Genomic DNA, 15,747 nt, shown 5'->3' with positions numbered 1-15,747 from the left:
GCGTATAGCCTAGCCTAAGCACTATGATTGTACCTATACTGTTTGTATAGTGAGTTTTTTTAAATGTTTTCACACACAAAAATAGACACTTACGCATTATCTCTACTTAATATTAGATACATAAGTTAATGTAAGTTTGTTTGTTAAGTTTTTACGCAAAAACTATTTAACCAATCCTCATGAAAGATTTGTACATATTATTCTTAAGAGGTATTAGAAGTAACCTAGGATACTTTTTACTAAAAAAAAAAAAATCAGTGCGAGCGAAGTAGCGGGTAAAAATTAGTATAGCATAAAAAATATTAATCTAGATAATTATATACATATTTATATATACATACATATATACCTATATGACGACCGCTCTGGTGTAATGGTGCGTGTGCCGTGTCGGCGGTTCCTAAACACCGACGGTCGCGATTCGATTTCCGCTCGGAGTGGATATTTGTGTTTATACAAATATTTATTTCCGGTCTTGTTGTCAGTCCTTGTGGGTATCCCCATCGTGCCTGGGAGAGTATGTTAAGCTGTGGGTCCCGGTTGTTATCATGTACACCAGATAGCGATCGTTACTCATAGTAGGGAATATATCCGCCAACCCGCATCACAGCAGCGTGGTGGATTAAACTCTGATCCTTCTCCTTTATGGGAAAACAGGCCAATGCGCAGCAGTGGGATATTACAGACGGAAGTGTATTTTATACAATATTAAGCTTTCATGGTCACTATGGAGACCTTGGATTCTACGGGACTCACCGCGATTAACATTTCGAAACTCACGACACCTCGGCGTCCGCGTCGCTGCAGCCGCCATGGAACGGGTGAGAGACTCCTCTCCCGTGTCCATGGCGCCTGAAATATCGGGAGGTTTTAAAATAACAATCGCGGCAAGTCTCATAGAATCCGATGTGATCTTTTTATGTATATAACACACACCAGTCTGTTGCTGTCAGTCTATCACAGGTCTGTACTCCTCACTAGCTTTAGCATCTTAAACAAGGGCCAAGGCCTTATTGCGCTTATTCTTCTCTCATCATCTTATTGTTGTAAACTTCTACGTTACTATTCTGTGTAATTTGTTTCATTAATAAATAATGTTTGTACTAATTTTTTTTTCTATAGTCGAACCTAGTCTGCTCGAGCTTTTTAAGAGACGGGCTAACAGAGATTCCTATTTTAATTACACCCAGGACAAGCGCAATAAAAGCCCAATATTTTATTAGGTCATTTTTATTAGGTAACTAGCTGATTCGGCAAACGTTGTCTTGCCGCTAAACGCTATTTAAAAATAGGAGTTGGTGGTAGAAGAGTGAAAGTTTAGGGTTGTATGTATTTTTCAACGCCAAATCATAATAAAATAAAAAATATATATAATTTATCTAAAAATTAAAAAAAAATTAGGGGTGGACTACCCTTAACATTTAGGGGGATGAAAAATAGGTGTTGCTCGATTCTCAGACCTACCCAATATGCACACAAAATTTCATGAGAATCGGTCAAGCCGATTCGTAGGAGTTTAATGACAAACACCGCGACACGAGAATTTTATATATTAGATATTTACTATAAAAAAGGGCATCTTATACTCTTTGTTTCGTTTTGTTTATTCGCGCTGTACCCGGTTAGACAACGCGTTGGCGCAACGGTCACAGCACTGGCTTTGGCTGTTGTAGATTCGATTCCCACACATGACAAACATTTTTAATGGCCATACAGATGTTAGTGCAGTACTTGTGGGTCTCCCCACCGTGGCTCGAAGAGCACCTTAAGGCCGTCGGTCCCGGTTGTTATCATGTACACTTGATAGCGATCGTTACTCATGGTAGGGAATATATCCGCAAACCCGCATTGAAGCAGCGTAGAGGATTAACCTCTGATCCTTCTCCTACATGGACAGGCATATGCCCAGCAGTGGGATATTACAGGCTGAAGCTGTACCCGGTAGTAAATATTACACATTGATTAGTTTCGGATTTGTATTTACTCACCCGCGTGCGACAGAGATGACGCTATACGAAGCCGAAGAATAAATACTACCTGGTACTGTAAATACTTCGTTCCTTCTGCGACAGCTAATTTGGTGGGATTTATGAATTAAATAATCAAATAAATTAATTCAATGTGGTATGTATTTCAGAACTTGCGTGGGCTATTTAAAAATCGCTCGCCTGCCATAGTCTGGTTCGCAGGTCATGGATTGAGCAGCCTTAGTATACATTATCTTTTGTACGACTATATTTTTATGCATATTTAGTTATGAATTAATTCCTTACAAACGATAAAAAATGTTTTCAAAATTTAATTCAAGGTGGACTCTGAAATGGTAAAAATGAGAAAATTTTTCGTTTTCTTTCCATTCCAATTGATTTCATTAAAATAGTATAAGTCAAATTGACATAAGCAAAAAGAAAAAAAAAAAAAAAATCGAACTGATTTAAGCATATTTATTTCCACAGATCAAATACAATGACTCATACTTAACAAAATAAATAAACATTTAATTAATTGTTTTCTGGAACTGCTTCACCAATCCATTTCAAATATGGCGGATTTCCGTTCTTTATCGGAAGCGAAATAACTTCACAGACTTCATAGGGGTGATTTGAACGTACAAAATCTGTCAATTTGTCGACGAGTGATGTACGCGTCTTTATCATCAGCAGGGCCTTAAAAGAGGAAGTAGTTCATATTTTAATAATATTAGGTACTTGTTAAATTAAGTATACACTGAGAGTTATATCTTCACAGTGACCTAGCAAGCTTAACTCGCGCCCGGGGCACAATACCTTATTAGCGCCCCTCCCTCCATTTGAAAACCATAGGTATAATATGTCCAGCAATTTTTTGTTTTGCAGACCATTTGGCGGCCCTTTGTGAGTAGCGACCGGGGCATGATCCCTCCCTTGCACTCTTCTTGTTACGTCACTGTATCGTCACAATAATAGAACAGTTGTCACCAATGTGAATCCACTAAGGGTATAATTTACCGATTGTGGATAAAGCTATGTGACGGATGACAATAACCAATAGATAAAAGTTGTGTATGTATTTTTTCTGTTTCACTGTCGAATTTTGCTATATTTATGAGATATATCTATTCGCACATATGAATATAGTGCTGTAGGTTATTAATTGAGGAAAAACAGGATCTGATGACCTTTTCTACCTCCTGCTATTAATTATATTTGTAACTTATTAGCAGAATAAACATTATTATTCACAATCAGTGGAATTGGACCTAAAAGAAGCATCGTAGTTTATATAATGTACATAGTAACACCTGAATATGTACTTTAACTCATTTAATAAAAAAATTATTTATTTGACTCATGTATAATAAAAAGCAAATTAAAATAATTATAAAACATATAACAATTTTGTAATTTTTACAAAATTAAATATCTAAACAAAGTTACATTCAATATAACAAGTTTTAGAGCATATATTTACACCAGAGCGTACAATAACATAGTAATAGCATAGTTACTTAAACAATTTGAGATACAGTTATCTAACTAGTTCAGATAACAGGTTTACTTTAATTTTAATTATGTACATTTTTTTGTACCACCGTAATTGTAAAAGTGTGAATTGTACCTATTTAAAGGTTTTTTTTTTTTTTAAATAAACCTTCATTCGAACATGAAAATATTTCTTAGTTATTTATATTTAATTTTTTTTTCCATTTATGTATATCCGTTTGCCATGTGGCAGAGAAGATTAGAGGAAGCCTCCCCTGATCTTCTCCATTCTGGGTTTTCAATGACCACTCTTAGACGTGCTATTCCCGCGACTTGTCTAACGTGTTTTTGTGGTCTACCTCTCTTTCTTTTTCCATCCCTTAGAAACACTTACTCTTTCCTCTGATTACATGGCCTATCTATTTCCACTTGTGTCTCCTTTTTGTTTTAAAGTTATGTGCTGGACTTTGTTTTGTATTTTTTTTTTTTTTTTGTTAAAGGCCATGTTTAATAAAGTTCTAGCTGTAAGCTATTCATGAAGTCAAATATTCTAACCTTAGATATATTATCATTGAAAAGTTAATATACACCAGACTGGCAAGAGCATAAACTTGCAGAGAGACTAGACAGTCTCTCTGCAAGTTTATGCTTAAATTGGTGGTTGTTCTCGCTATATCGAGGCATTATACAACATTTTGAGAATGAGATTAGATATCTTTGAACAAATAAATAACTAACTAACTACTACTACTAACAAATTTTAAGATTTCTTTCTAATCTATTTTAATTACCGTACCTCACTGTCTTCATTAATTTCATTTTTCCATTCGTAAATTGATGTTACTTGAGGTATTATATTAACACACGCAGCCAGTTTGTTCTTGACTAGCCCGTGTCCAATTGTTTTACCCACATCAGTGCTTGGAACGGTCACATACGCTACCGAATATTTATCTGTAATATTAAATTTTTTAATTTTGAAACATTTGTCACACATAACAAGTAAAATATGTATAATAAATATAGAATAAAACATTATAGTTTTATTCAATACATTTACATTTTTTTGTTTTTGGGCTTGAATTTTTTCATATAAGCTTTTTTTACAGAACTGGGTTTGCAAACAAGCCTGGTAAGCCACCTGGTAAGTGGTTACTGTAGCCTTTACACGTCTGTAACACTAGAAGCGTCGCAAGTGCATTGCCAATTCTACCCATGACCCTCTCCAGGAGCTCTGGTCACCTTACTCACCAACAGGAACACAATACTGCTTGAAAACAGTATTATTTAGCTGTGGTCTTCTGTAAGGTCGAGGTACTACCCCAGTCCGTGTCTTTTTTTTCAGGTCATTCTAGCTTATATTTTTACGTACTAATTATCGAATAACAATTTCGGCTTGTTTGATATTAACAATACCGATTGATACTGCTACGCAGCTTTTTTTATATTGTTATATGAATAATTGATTGGTTTGAGATTTTATCTCATGTTTAAGTTTTTTATTAAAATCTTACCGGCATCAACGATACCCGAAGACATATTTGATTGAGCGATGATTAAACAAGGTTTTATAATAGACAAATAAACAGCTAGTAAATGTTTTTGATTAAAAGTCTTAAGCATTTTAAGCTCTGAATAAACCCATACGTAATGAGTATGTATTCTATTTTCTTTAATGCTTTTATGGAATTTAGGAACAAGCGGACACACGAAATAAAATTACCACAATATTTTTGTTATGACAATTGACAATGACATTTGAATCAACTGCACAGACAAGCATCTATGTTAATTTATTTATATAATTTTAAAGAACTGAGGTTTTTACAAATTTATAATAATGAATAGACTAAAATCCCGATATTGAATAATTAAATTTAACAATAGTCACCAAAACAAACCGGTTTGAAAATGATGGTATATTCCCACTTCACATTAGTTGCGTGTTTAAGTAATAGCCTTTTTAACACGAAATAGTAAATAAAATATAGAATTATTAAAATAAATATACAAAATAAATAAAAAGAATGATTTAGGTACTTATTTTGTGGTTCAATTTATACATTTTTTGTTGTTTGTTTTGTTTTCTTACAGTAAAAATTTAACTTATATTGGCTTTCCAGAAGAGACAGTTTACATTAACCCTTTTCCGGTTTTTCCTTAGCATTTCAATTGTTTTCAAATTGACGTAGTTGGACAGTGCTGCCGGTTACGACAAAATATTTCCCGTAATTATTGTGCATTAAAGGGGCCTACTCAAAGCACTGCCTGCAGGGCCCTGCTTGCAGTGCCACTGCCGATCGTATTGTATGTATGCATGCAGGGCCGATATTTTAATTGTTCACCCTGTCGCAGGGCCGCAGTGTCGTTCTGCCAGCCCGACACACGATCTCCCCACTCCGTAAACTGCAATCAGGGACGTGTGTAGCTCGGTCGGGCCGATTTAGACCACCATTTTGTTTACGTCGGTATAGTTCGCGTCATGTAAAAAGAACGCTGAAAGAAACTGGAGGGGGTGCGTTTGCGCATGGGTATACTCGCGCACAAGTACTACTGTTTTATTTTTTAATTAGGCTTTCACTCGCGGCTTCGTATAATGGTTATTGGTAGGTACATTACAAAATACTAGAAATACAAGTGCGAATAATTCGGACTAAATAAGTATAATAATTATCACTTTACAAAATCACAATTTTTTTTTAAACAAAAGCAATAACAAATTTTTTAGTTATTGAAATGTCGTATTCAAAAATAATAATTATCTGTACTCTCGATATTCGTATCTTAATAGTCTTTATGTGTTTAAAATGATAAATTGATAATTGTTTTTTAGTGAAATAAATAGTAAATGGAGAATTTTGTAATTTAAAACTTTTGTGCGCGATAATAATTTGAGTCGACGTCGAACTGTCAACCGCTGTCAACCAATAGCACACCGGCAAGCATGCGACAGTGATAAACACTCCCGTCCCCCTACCCCGTACCACCAAATAGACCGATAAATCGCTTCTGCGCAGCTTCAAGGCCAGCGTTCTTTTTACATGACGCGAACTATACATTGCGACGTTTGTCTACTCTATTTGACCTGGGGTTTGTCTTGTCAGTGGTTGTCATTTAGCAATTAATCAGTTAGTTGGTGGTTAGTTGGTTTAGTTTTATTATATTATTTGTTTGGCTCTGTTTTCTTCAAGAAAAATGAGCCAGCGAGAAAAAGACGTGTGGAATGACGTAATCTAATTGTATAGGGATTTGCCATGTCTTTGGAAAACCAACCACGATCATTATCATAACAAAGATATGCGGTCGCAGGCTATGTCGCTTTTACATGAAAAATATAAAACTTTTTTACACCAGTGCTTCCTTTTTTTCTTTTGAACGCTACAAGTACTCAATACAGTCAAACCCAATGCTATTTTTTGGTGTTTGAATAATGTAGGAGCCATTTATAAAAACTGACGAATTTAAGCAAGGACAAAGACAACACAAGTGAACACGACAACGTATGCCGCGTAAATGATTTGCAGTGCTTTGTGGAGCAACATCCTCTGCGGCAGTAACTGCAAGCAGGCCCTGCATGCAGTGCTTTGAGTAGGCCCCTTAAAATGAATAAAAAAACGTTACTAATAAGATTTTAGTTTAAGTGAATGAATTATTTTTATAAAAACAAAAGAATAACTACATAAAATTCGCAAAAAAAAGTGTTAAATATACTTTTGGTAATACGTAGGTAACCAAATAATGTGTTACTAAATAGTTCAATTTTGATCGAATAGATGGCAGTGTAAACTAAAAAAATCTTTTATCCCATAATCAGAAGTAGCTACAAAGACCAGATATATTCATCAACATTTTAAATAAAACATTAAGAAGGTAAATAAATTTCCTCATCCATATCATCCCTTCCATTCAGGCCTGATATTTTTATAAAAAATAAAAATAAAAAAATAGATATTTAAAAATAGAATTTTTGTGGAATAAGCATTGTAGTGAAAAGTCCGTTCGAGCGAAATAGAACATAAAACAGCTATGTTAAATAGTCTGAGTTTGTATTATTTCATAAAACTTCCAGTTAAACCAGGCAACGTAGAACATTAGAGGCCACTACAGAGCTTCTTAGAGTAAGTGATCTATACCTATTTTATTTTAATTAATTAATGATTTTAGGTATCTGTTTTTGAACAGTTAGGTATCAAATTGTTAGTAGGAAGGATGGGAACAATGATAGGCATAGTTTTATTGCGTTATAATTTATTTGTATTAATTCATTAAAACAAGAACGAAAGATAAATTTATAAAACTAACGATGGGATATAATAAGATCCTATTAACGTTTACTTATTTAAACCTTAATAATTGTGTTTGCTGGCAAACGAAAAAAAAAACCGACTTCAATTACATCGACAAGTAATACAACGTAGATAGACGTAAAAATAGTCAAGTAAATACGCATTATCAAAGATTACTCCAAAAGTTACAATCAAATCTCGATGAAGTTTAAATGTGATCACATGATAAACATCGGCTTTCGAATAAATTAAAAATTATCAAAATCGGTACACTCATCATCGGTAAAAGTTATGCGGGTTTTTGAGGTTCTCCCTCGATCTCTCTGGGATCCCATCATCAGATTCTGGTTTCCTTATCATGGTACCACACTTAGGATATCTTCTTTTCAAAAATACAATCGAATTGAAAACCTTCTCTTTTTTTTGAAGTTGTTTAAAAAGTAAGTAAACGGTTTATTATTTTGTTAATTTTAATTTTATTTTTAAGAGAAAAAAAATAATTATTTGTTTCTATGCATTAATCTACAAGCGCAACACGACGGAATTTTGAAATAATCGTTTCCTATAGTACCGTCGTCGTGAATATAGTACATTTCTTTTAGAATCCATTTTTGAACGCACACGCCTTCGTAAGTTGGAATAAAATTTATCATCTCTGAGCACGTCGAACGACTAGTACTGAAATATAGAAAAAATTTATATGTTGTCTGTTTTCTAAATTAAATAATTACATATTATTATTATATACATACTAACTGAACGAGCAAACGCTGTTTTGCCATATATGTTATTAACCCCTTAAATCCCCCCTATCCGTATAACATAGAGGTATGAAAAAAAGATGTTGGCCAATTCTCAGACCTACCCGATATGCACACAAAATTTCATAAAAATCGGTCCAACCGTTTCGGAGGAGTATGAAAAATAACAATGTGACACGAGAATTGATTAGCACTTAACAGGTAATCGTAAAAACCAATTGTAAAATTAAATGTCAATGCTGAAGGAAAAATCTTTTTCTTTAAATGTTTTTTTTTTTCATTAAAATTTTTGAAATATTTTAATTAACGAATATATAGGTACTATAAAGTTATTATACTTATCATTACTTTCATCGGTACGTACTTACTTGCATCGTTCTAAACGGAATGTTTGAATTGGCTGGTCATCGTCGTTTAAAATAAATTTCCATAATTTGTTCCTATTTTCAGCTACTTTAGGACGTTGGTACTGAACAATAATAATTAATTAAATAGATACGTACTTCTTTAATATATCTTAAAAATTTTAGTAAATTCAGGCATTTACCAGGACGGTAGAATGACAAAGAGGTATTTCCGTATCTCTTTCGCTACTACTTGAACTACCTCCCTGAAAATATTCAGAAACAATATTAGTAAATTAATATACTGAAATTAAAGGAAAAATGATTAATGTTTTATAAAACTGTAACTGAAAATGCTTAAAAGTTTAAAAATATAACCTTCAATTAATTTATTTGAATTAATGGCTTCCAATAAACTTACAACTATTTCAAAACTATACATGAGTTTCAGTCAATCTATTCTAATGTTTGTGACATAACATAATATCTATAAATAAATTATATGATAGGCATAGGTATAATCTATATATTATTACATGAAGCAAATACTTTGTACCCCTTTTTACGAAAATTGCGCGGATGAAGGGGTATTTATTTATTTAATTAGAACCACCAACAGAATTGCATGTTAAAAAAATTTACAATTAAATATATGCAAAGGTATTAAGTATATACATATAATTCCTCTTAAAGGTAGTTACAGCATGCGCTTTAGACAATTGAGTCATCAGCATCAAAAGATTTTAAACATATAGGATTTAAATTTAAAAAAAATACATACAAAATAAAGAACTAAATATATAACTATTACTATTATTAATTAAGATAAGTTAATATTAGTGCTACATAACTTTTGATTTGAGGAATCAAATGACTTTAATAGTTTCTTTTTAAATACAGCTAAGTTATCTGCAAAGATGTCTAATGACTTGTTTTTAACCGTAAATTCTCTGTAGAGCCTACTCAGTCTAGGGATGAGGGAATAATAACCGAGGTTTGTTCTCTGGGTTTTATAAGCAAATAGTGAAAGGGGATATCGAGGTATGCGAGAGGGAACGTTAATTGAAATTTTGCTTAGGAGTTCTGAATTATCCACAGTTCCATTCACTAGTTTGTGTAAGAATACCATATCAAGTAGCTATGAAAATGAAATAAAAAAATGTAAAAAAAAAATAAATAAATAAATAAATGTATGTATGAAATTTTGCAAACTTATAGTTTACATATATAGAGAAGGAGTAAAAATAAATACAATAAATAATAAAGTACTTTAAATTATAAAAAAACAATACACACTACCATCTATTTAATACACACAACCATAATAATTATATACTCTTTTGTATATGGTTAAAGTATGTGTTCAAATTGAGAAATAGATAATTTATAGATTAATATTGTTTGTCTTTACTGATCACTACATAGTATAAAACAAAGTCGCATTCTCTGTCCCTATGTATGCTTAAATCTTTAAAACTACGCAACGGATTTTGATGCGGTTTTTTAAATAGATAGAGTGATTGAAGATGAAGGTTTATATTTATAATACATGCATAATATAATAGAGGAACACTGATAGTTTTTGCAACCGTGCGAAGCCGGGGCGGGTCGCTAGTTGTCAAATATAACGATAAAAAATTCCTTTATTACAAGATATACCTACTAACAATACCCGTGCGAATAATTCACACTAAGTATATGTAATAAATTTACGGAGTAGACCACTAGTAGAAAAAAATCATCAATAAAAATAATATTATCTTAAAATAATAAGAATGATTAAACATTTATATTATTATTCTATTATGATAAATAATTTTTATATACCATTACACGGTTATGATGATCATGACTATGATGCTGACCACCAAAGACTCTTTGATTATGTAGCCATTCTCCATGCAGCAGTCTAGGTTTTTGAGTTGTTGGAATTATTGGATCATCAGCTATTAATGTCTTTTTATCTTTAAGCTAAAATGAAAAAGAGATCTTATTTATAATAGATTACAGCAAACTAATATGGAGGAGGCCTTCACCCGAGGAGGGGTTCATAGCCAATAGAAAAAAAAAACAACTTACTAACATTTAGACAATAAGCAAAATATTAATACTAACCAAACACTATGTGCTGTGTGGCTACAGCACTATAGAATTTAGCTTCCCCCGCTCTTCCCGTGGGTGTCGTAAGAGGCGAATAAGGGATAACACAGTTCTACTACCACCTTGGAACTTAAAAAGCCGACAGATGGCGGGATAACCATCCAACTGCTGGCTTTGAAATACACAGGCCGAAGACGGGTAGCAGCGTCTTCGGTGCAACAAAGTCAGTTCTGACCAACCCACCTGCCCAGCGTGGTGACTATGGGCAATACACATGAGTTCACGTTATTTTTGGCATAAACTCGTGGAGGCCTATGTCCAGCAGTGGACTGTATAGGCTGTAATGATGAACCAAACACTAATAAACAAATACCAATATTTGTAACAATGAAATGGAAATTAAGGATAAGGAAATAAAAGTTTTTTTATTTTATTTATTTTATTATATCAAACTATAAAAACAATATATATTGCATTGGTTTGCTTCGGGTCATTTGTAATTTTTTTAAAACAGGGGCTTTACCTGGAGTGCGTTGCACCTGGAAGCCGGCTGTTAGGGGCTCCGAGAGCCGCACGCAATGGCGGAAAACATCGATATATAACTTCACACTTCACTTCAGCCTATCGTAGTCCACTGCCGGACATAGGCATTCACAAGTTCGCGCCAAAAATGGTGCGAACCCATGTGTTTTGCCCATAGTCACCACGATGGTAGACAGGATGGTGACCGCAGAGCTGACTTTGTCGCACCGAAGACGTTAGTGCCCGTCTTCGGCCTGTGTATTTTCAAAGGTAATCAAAAGTTGTATGGTTATCCCGCCATCGGTCGGCTTTTTAAGTTCTAAGGTGGTAGTGGCACTATGGTATCCCTTAGTCGCCTCTTATGACACCCACTTGAAGAGAGGGGGTGGCTATATTCTTTACTGCCGTAGCCACACAGCAGATATATAACTTATTGAAAAAAAAAAACAATCCATAGACATCATAAACATTTGGTAATTGACGAAATAATAAAAAATTAAGATGGACGTTTTTACATTATAGTCCATGGTCGATTGCACTCGGTTACTACATCTCATAGAGCTGCCACTATTGAAATATATGTATATATATAACGACAAAAAGTACCAATGTATATATATATATATATATATATATCTTATAAACTTTTGAACCATACCGTTTGTTAACATTTTAAATGACATAATTGTTGTTATTTGTACTTCTGATGAATTTTTCCAGATTAGTATGACTAAAAATCGATGGTCGTGAGTTCTATATCCGCTGGAAGTAGAAATTTGTATTTGTACAAATGTTTGTTTGGTCTCACCAGCGTGCGTTGGAGAGCACTTTTACCTATCGGTCCCAATTGTGGGATTCGTGACGAAGCGGTGTTTGACTGTTATTTTGGGCATATTTTTTTACATACCTCTCGAATCAGTTTCCTTGCTAAATCTATCGGGTAATTTTCAACCGTTTCACATAACCCCAGGTTCATGCATTCACTACTCACTATTGGTGGTGAAAATGGTGTTATTCCTGTAGTTGATGAATATTTAATGTATAGTCTTATAATTATTTACGAGAATGTTAAATTTGATAGGAGCACCTAAACATTTAAGATTAAAAAAAAATTAATCTATCAAAGGGTAAGTGGTAAAGATAATTTCAAAACACATGGAACGCAAGATACGTTGCCATATAGCTAATCTGGTATAATGGTATGACGTACAATTATGCTTTTTTGACCCCAGATTTTTTGAAGCAAAATTTTATTTTTTTATGCAACTAGGTCGGCAAACAAGCTCACCTGATGGTAAACGATTATCGTAGCTTATAGACGCCTGCAACACCAGAAGCATCGCAAACGCGTTGCTGACCCGACCGTCTGGCCACTTTACTCACCACCGAAACAGAACACTGCTTGATAGCAGTATTATTTAGCTGTGATTATATCTAAAATGAATAACTAAACCAATCGTTTCAAAACTATATAGCTACTAAAATCCATGAATCTAATTTTCTGCGCTGAGCTGTTGCAGAGCTAAATGCGTTTTTAATAATATTAATATCTTCAACACTGATAAATAAATATACGTACCCTGACCGAAATTTATAGGTATTATCTAAAATAAAAAAATGGATAAAGTATTAAAAATAAAAAATAAACAAATATGTTAAATTATTATAATATTTTTACTGAAAATACTTACATAAACAAATGTAATAAAAATATTTATTCGATTCATGTTTACATAAGAACACTTCACGGTTTAGTGAAAAATTAACAGCTTAGAGTTTATTAAATTATTGTTAATAAAGTTTACATTGTACAGTGTTATATTAAATTAACTACAAAGATAACGTTTTCCTGTTATTACGAATCAATTTTGCGCTTAATTAAGTTGAATTATCCTTATGTCCTTAATTTAGGCTCGAATGACTTTTGGCAGTGATCACCACGCAGGCACACGTAGTCTGCTGAAGCGAGCTTAATGCAGCTCCCCCAGCAGATTATCTTGTGCGCCGTATGCTACTCACGTCTTGCGAACCGCCATCAGGAAACGCGCTTAGTTAAGTTCTGTTGGTTCTTAGCCTGATGTGACAGGTCGGCCACGCAGCTCGTAGCAGTCGCATCTAAACGCAAATCGTTTACGTTTAGTTTCCTCTAACGTAGATATATGTTAATGTTATAAAAAGGACAATTTAACTTACTAATTTTATAGTGGACATCGAAGAAGCAGCAGCGTGGAAATGGAAATTAGCAACGCATCTTGCGTTACATCTGTCGTAGAAATCTTTACCACTTAGCCTTAGATTGACATATCTTTTTCTTTAATTATTTAAATCATTATTTATATCAAATTTGACATTCTCGTAATCGATGACAAGACGAAACTTTAAGAACATACGCTTCAGCCTGTAATATCCCACTGCTGGGCATAAGCCTCTTTCCCCATGTAGGAGAAGGATCAGAGCTTAATCCACTACACTGCTGAAAATTCTTCTCCTACTTAAACTTGTTTGTTGTTGCAAATCAGATGGAGACATTTATTTTTCCGTTACTGATAGTTTGTCGAGAGTTTCAGCTGTTCTTGTAGGAGTTTATTGGTGGATAGTTTTAGCTGGGTGGTGTAGTGTAGTTTATTGTGTGAAGTAATTTTTTGAGCGCACGCGTGATATAATACTAATGAGATAATACTTCTGAGTTAGGGCACAGCAGGAATTTCCTGTTCAAAATATAGAGCAGCCCGACTGGAGAAGTACCTCGACTTTACAGAAGATCGCAGCTAAATAATAATATGTTTACAAGCGTTGTGGCCCTGTTGGTGAGTAAGGTAACCAGAACTCCTAGGGGAATTAGGGGTTGTTTCGTCAACGCGCTTGCGATGCTTAAGGTGTTGCAGGCATCTATAAGCTACGGTAATAACTTACTATTAGGTGAGCCGTACGCTTGTTTACTGACCTAGTTGTATATATAAATCCAGATTCAGGAGTGTTGCTTATACCGATTTAAGTCAAATATACTTTTACTGTTCCAAATAACCTTTTGCGAAAAATAATCTTATCAACGTATTTTTTTGCGAAATTAAGCTTTCAGCACGCACTTAAGCGACGTTGGGCAAAACATTTTTAAACGTGCTCCTCGAAGTCTCCTGTGGACTATCCTTGACATATCCTTTCCAAAATACAAGTATCACAGACATATGATTTACAATTAACTCTACTGTGACAAGATGACAATAATGTCGTTGGCAAGGGCTCTGCTCAAGATGCTGCGATCAGCCGTGGCTCATGATATAGAAATAAGAAAGTAGATATATAAATATATAAATTCTTATATCCTTTTGGTTTATCAAATAGTTACAAATAGCAGTTATTTTGCATGTTGATATATTTATTTAAATTTTGGTTAAGCTAAGTTTGATTATTAATATTATCTCAACTTTACACTTTATATAAATTTGATTGATGACCTTTTTAAATGAATTTTATTATTAACAAGTAGTATCTTTACTGTTAATTTTTTATACGAAGTAATTTTAATTATGCTTGCTACACGGCATTAATATATTGTGGAATGTTGTGTACCCCGTGATGGGATACATATTAGATAATAATGTAATAGTGAATTATATATAATGTTCCATATGTATTTTGTGGATGTACCTATAAAATAAAATAAAAAAATAGATAAATAAATAATTATGTAGTGAAATTTAAGTAAATAACAGAAATAGATAACTTATACATAGATAAACAAATAATAACTATATAAAAAATAATATATATATATATATATATATATATATATATATATAAGAAAAAAAAAATCCTTACTAACAGTAACATAGGTTAAGTGTACATTGTAAGTAGAACATAAGTGTACATATATGGTAACTAGGAAATAAGTGTACATATATGATAACTAGGCAAATAAGTGTAAATATAGACATAGATAAGAAAAATAATAATGTTAGAAATTAGAAAGCAATTATGTGTATACTTCTGCATAAACAGTATTTAGTAAGGAAAAAAAAAAACCGTCGGCGTCGGACCACGTCCTAGTTTTACTAGGCAGTCACAGGACTGTCGATCTGTAGTATAATAAGTAGAAAAATCGCCTCATCATTACAGCCTATACAGTCCACTGCTGGACATAGGCCTCCACAAGTTTACGCCAAAAATAACGTGAACTCATGTGTTTTGCCCATAGTCACCACGCTGGGCAGGCGGGTTGGTGACCGCAGTACTGGCTTTGTCGCACCGAAGACGCTGCTGCCCGTCTTCGGCC

At 33.5% G+C, this 15,747-nt stretch overlaps 2 protein-coding genes and 1 long non-coding RNA gene across 3 annotated transcripts; all 3 read right to left on the bottom strand.

Annotated features, from left to right (window-relative positions):
* Positions 1-2,429: 2,429 nt before the first annotated feature.
* Positions 2,430-5,235, bottom strand: LOC123654950 (protein CutA homolog). Its single transcript, XM_045590803.1, has 3 exons — positions 4,976-5,235; positions 4,258-4,415; positions 2,430-2,666 (listed from the first exon to the last, which is right to left on the bottom strand). Exons 1-3 carry the CDS (start codon positions 5,082-5,084, stop codon positions 2,502-2,504), a joined length of 432 nt encoding a protein of 143 aa, XP_045446759.1. The 5' UTR covers positions 5,085-5,235; the 3' UTR covers positions 2,430-2,501.
* A 2,964-nt stretch (positions 5,236-8,199) lies between these two features.
* LOC123655102 (protein spaetzle-like) lies at positions 8,200-10,937 on the bottom strand. The gene is made up of 5 exons (XM_045590940.1): positions 10,932-10,937; positions 10,680-10,823; positions 9,056-9,118; positions 8,877-8,977; positions 8,200-8,425 (listed from the first exon to the last, which is right to left on the bottom strand). Exons 1-5 carry the CDS (start codon positions 10,935-10,937, stop codon positions 8,248-8,250), a joined length of 492 nt encoding a protein of 163 aa, XP_045446896.1. The 3' UTR covers positions 8,200-8,247.
* Positions 10,938-12,387: 1,450 nt separating this feature from the next.
* LOC123654854 lies at positions 12,388-13,585 on the bottom strand. Its single transcript, XR_006743283.1, has 3 exons — positions 13,166-13,585; positions 13,054-13,078; positions 12,388-12,491 (listed from the first exon to the last, which is right to left on the bottom strand). It is a non-coding gene; the product is annotated as an uncharacterized LOC123654854 (long non-coding RNA).
* Positions 13,586-15,747: the final 2,162 nt, after the last annotated feature.

Source organism: Melitaea cinxia, chromosome 7, assembly GCF_905220565.1.
Source record: "Melitaea cinxia chromosome 7, ilMelCinx1.1, whole genome shotgun sequence".
Taxonomy (NCBI): Eukaryota; Metazoa; Arthropoda; class Insecta; order Lepidoptera; family Nymphalidae; genus Melitaea; species Melitaea cinxia.
This window is presented reverse-complemented; position numbering and strand designations above follow the sequence as displayed.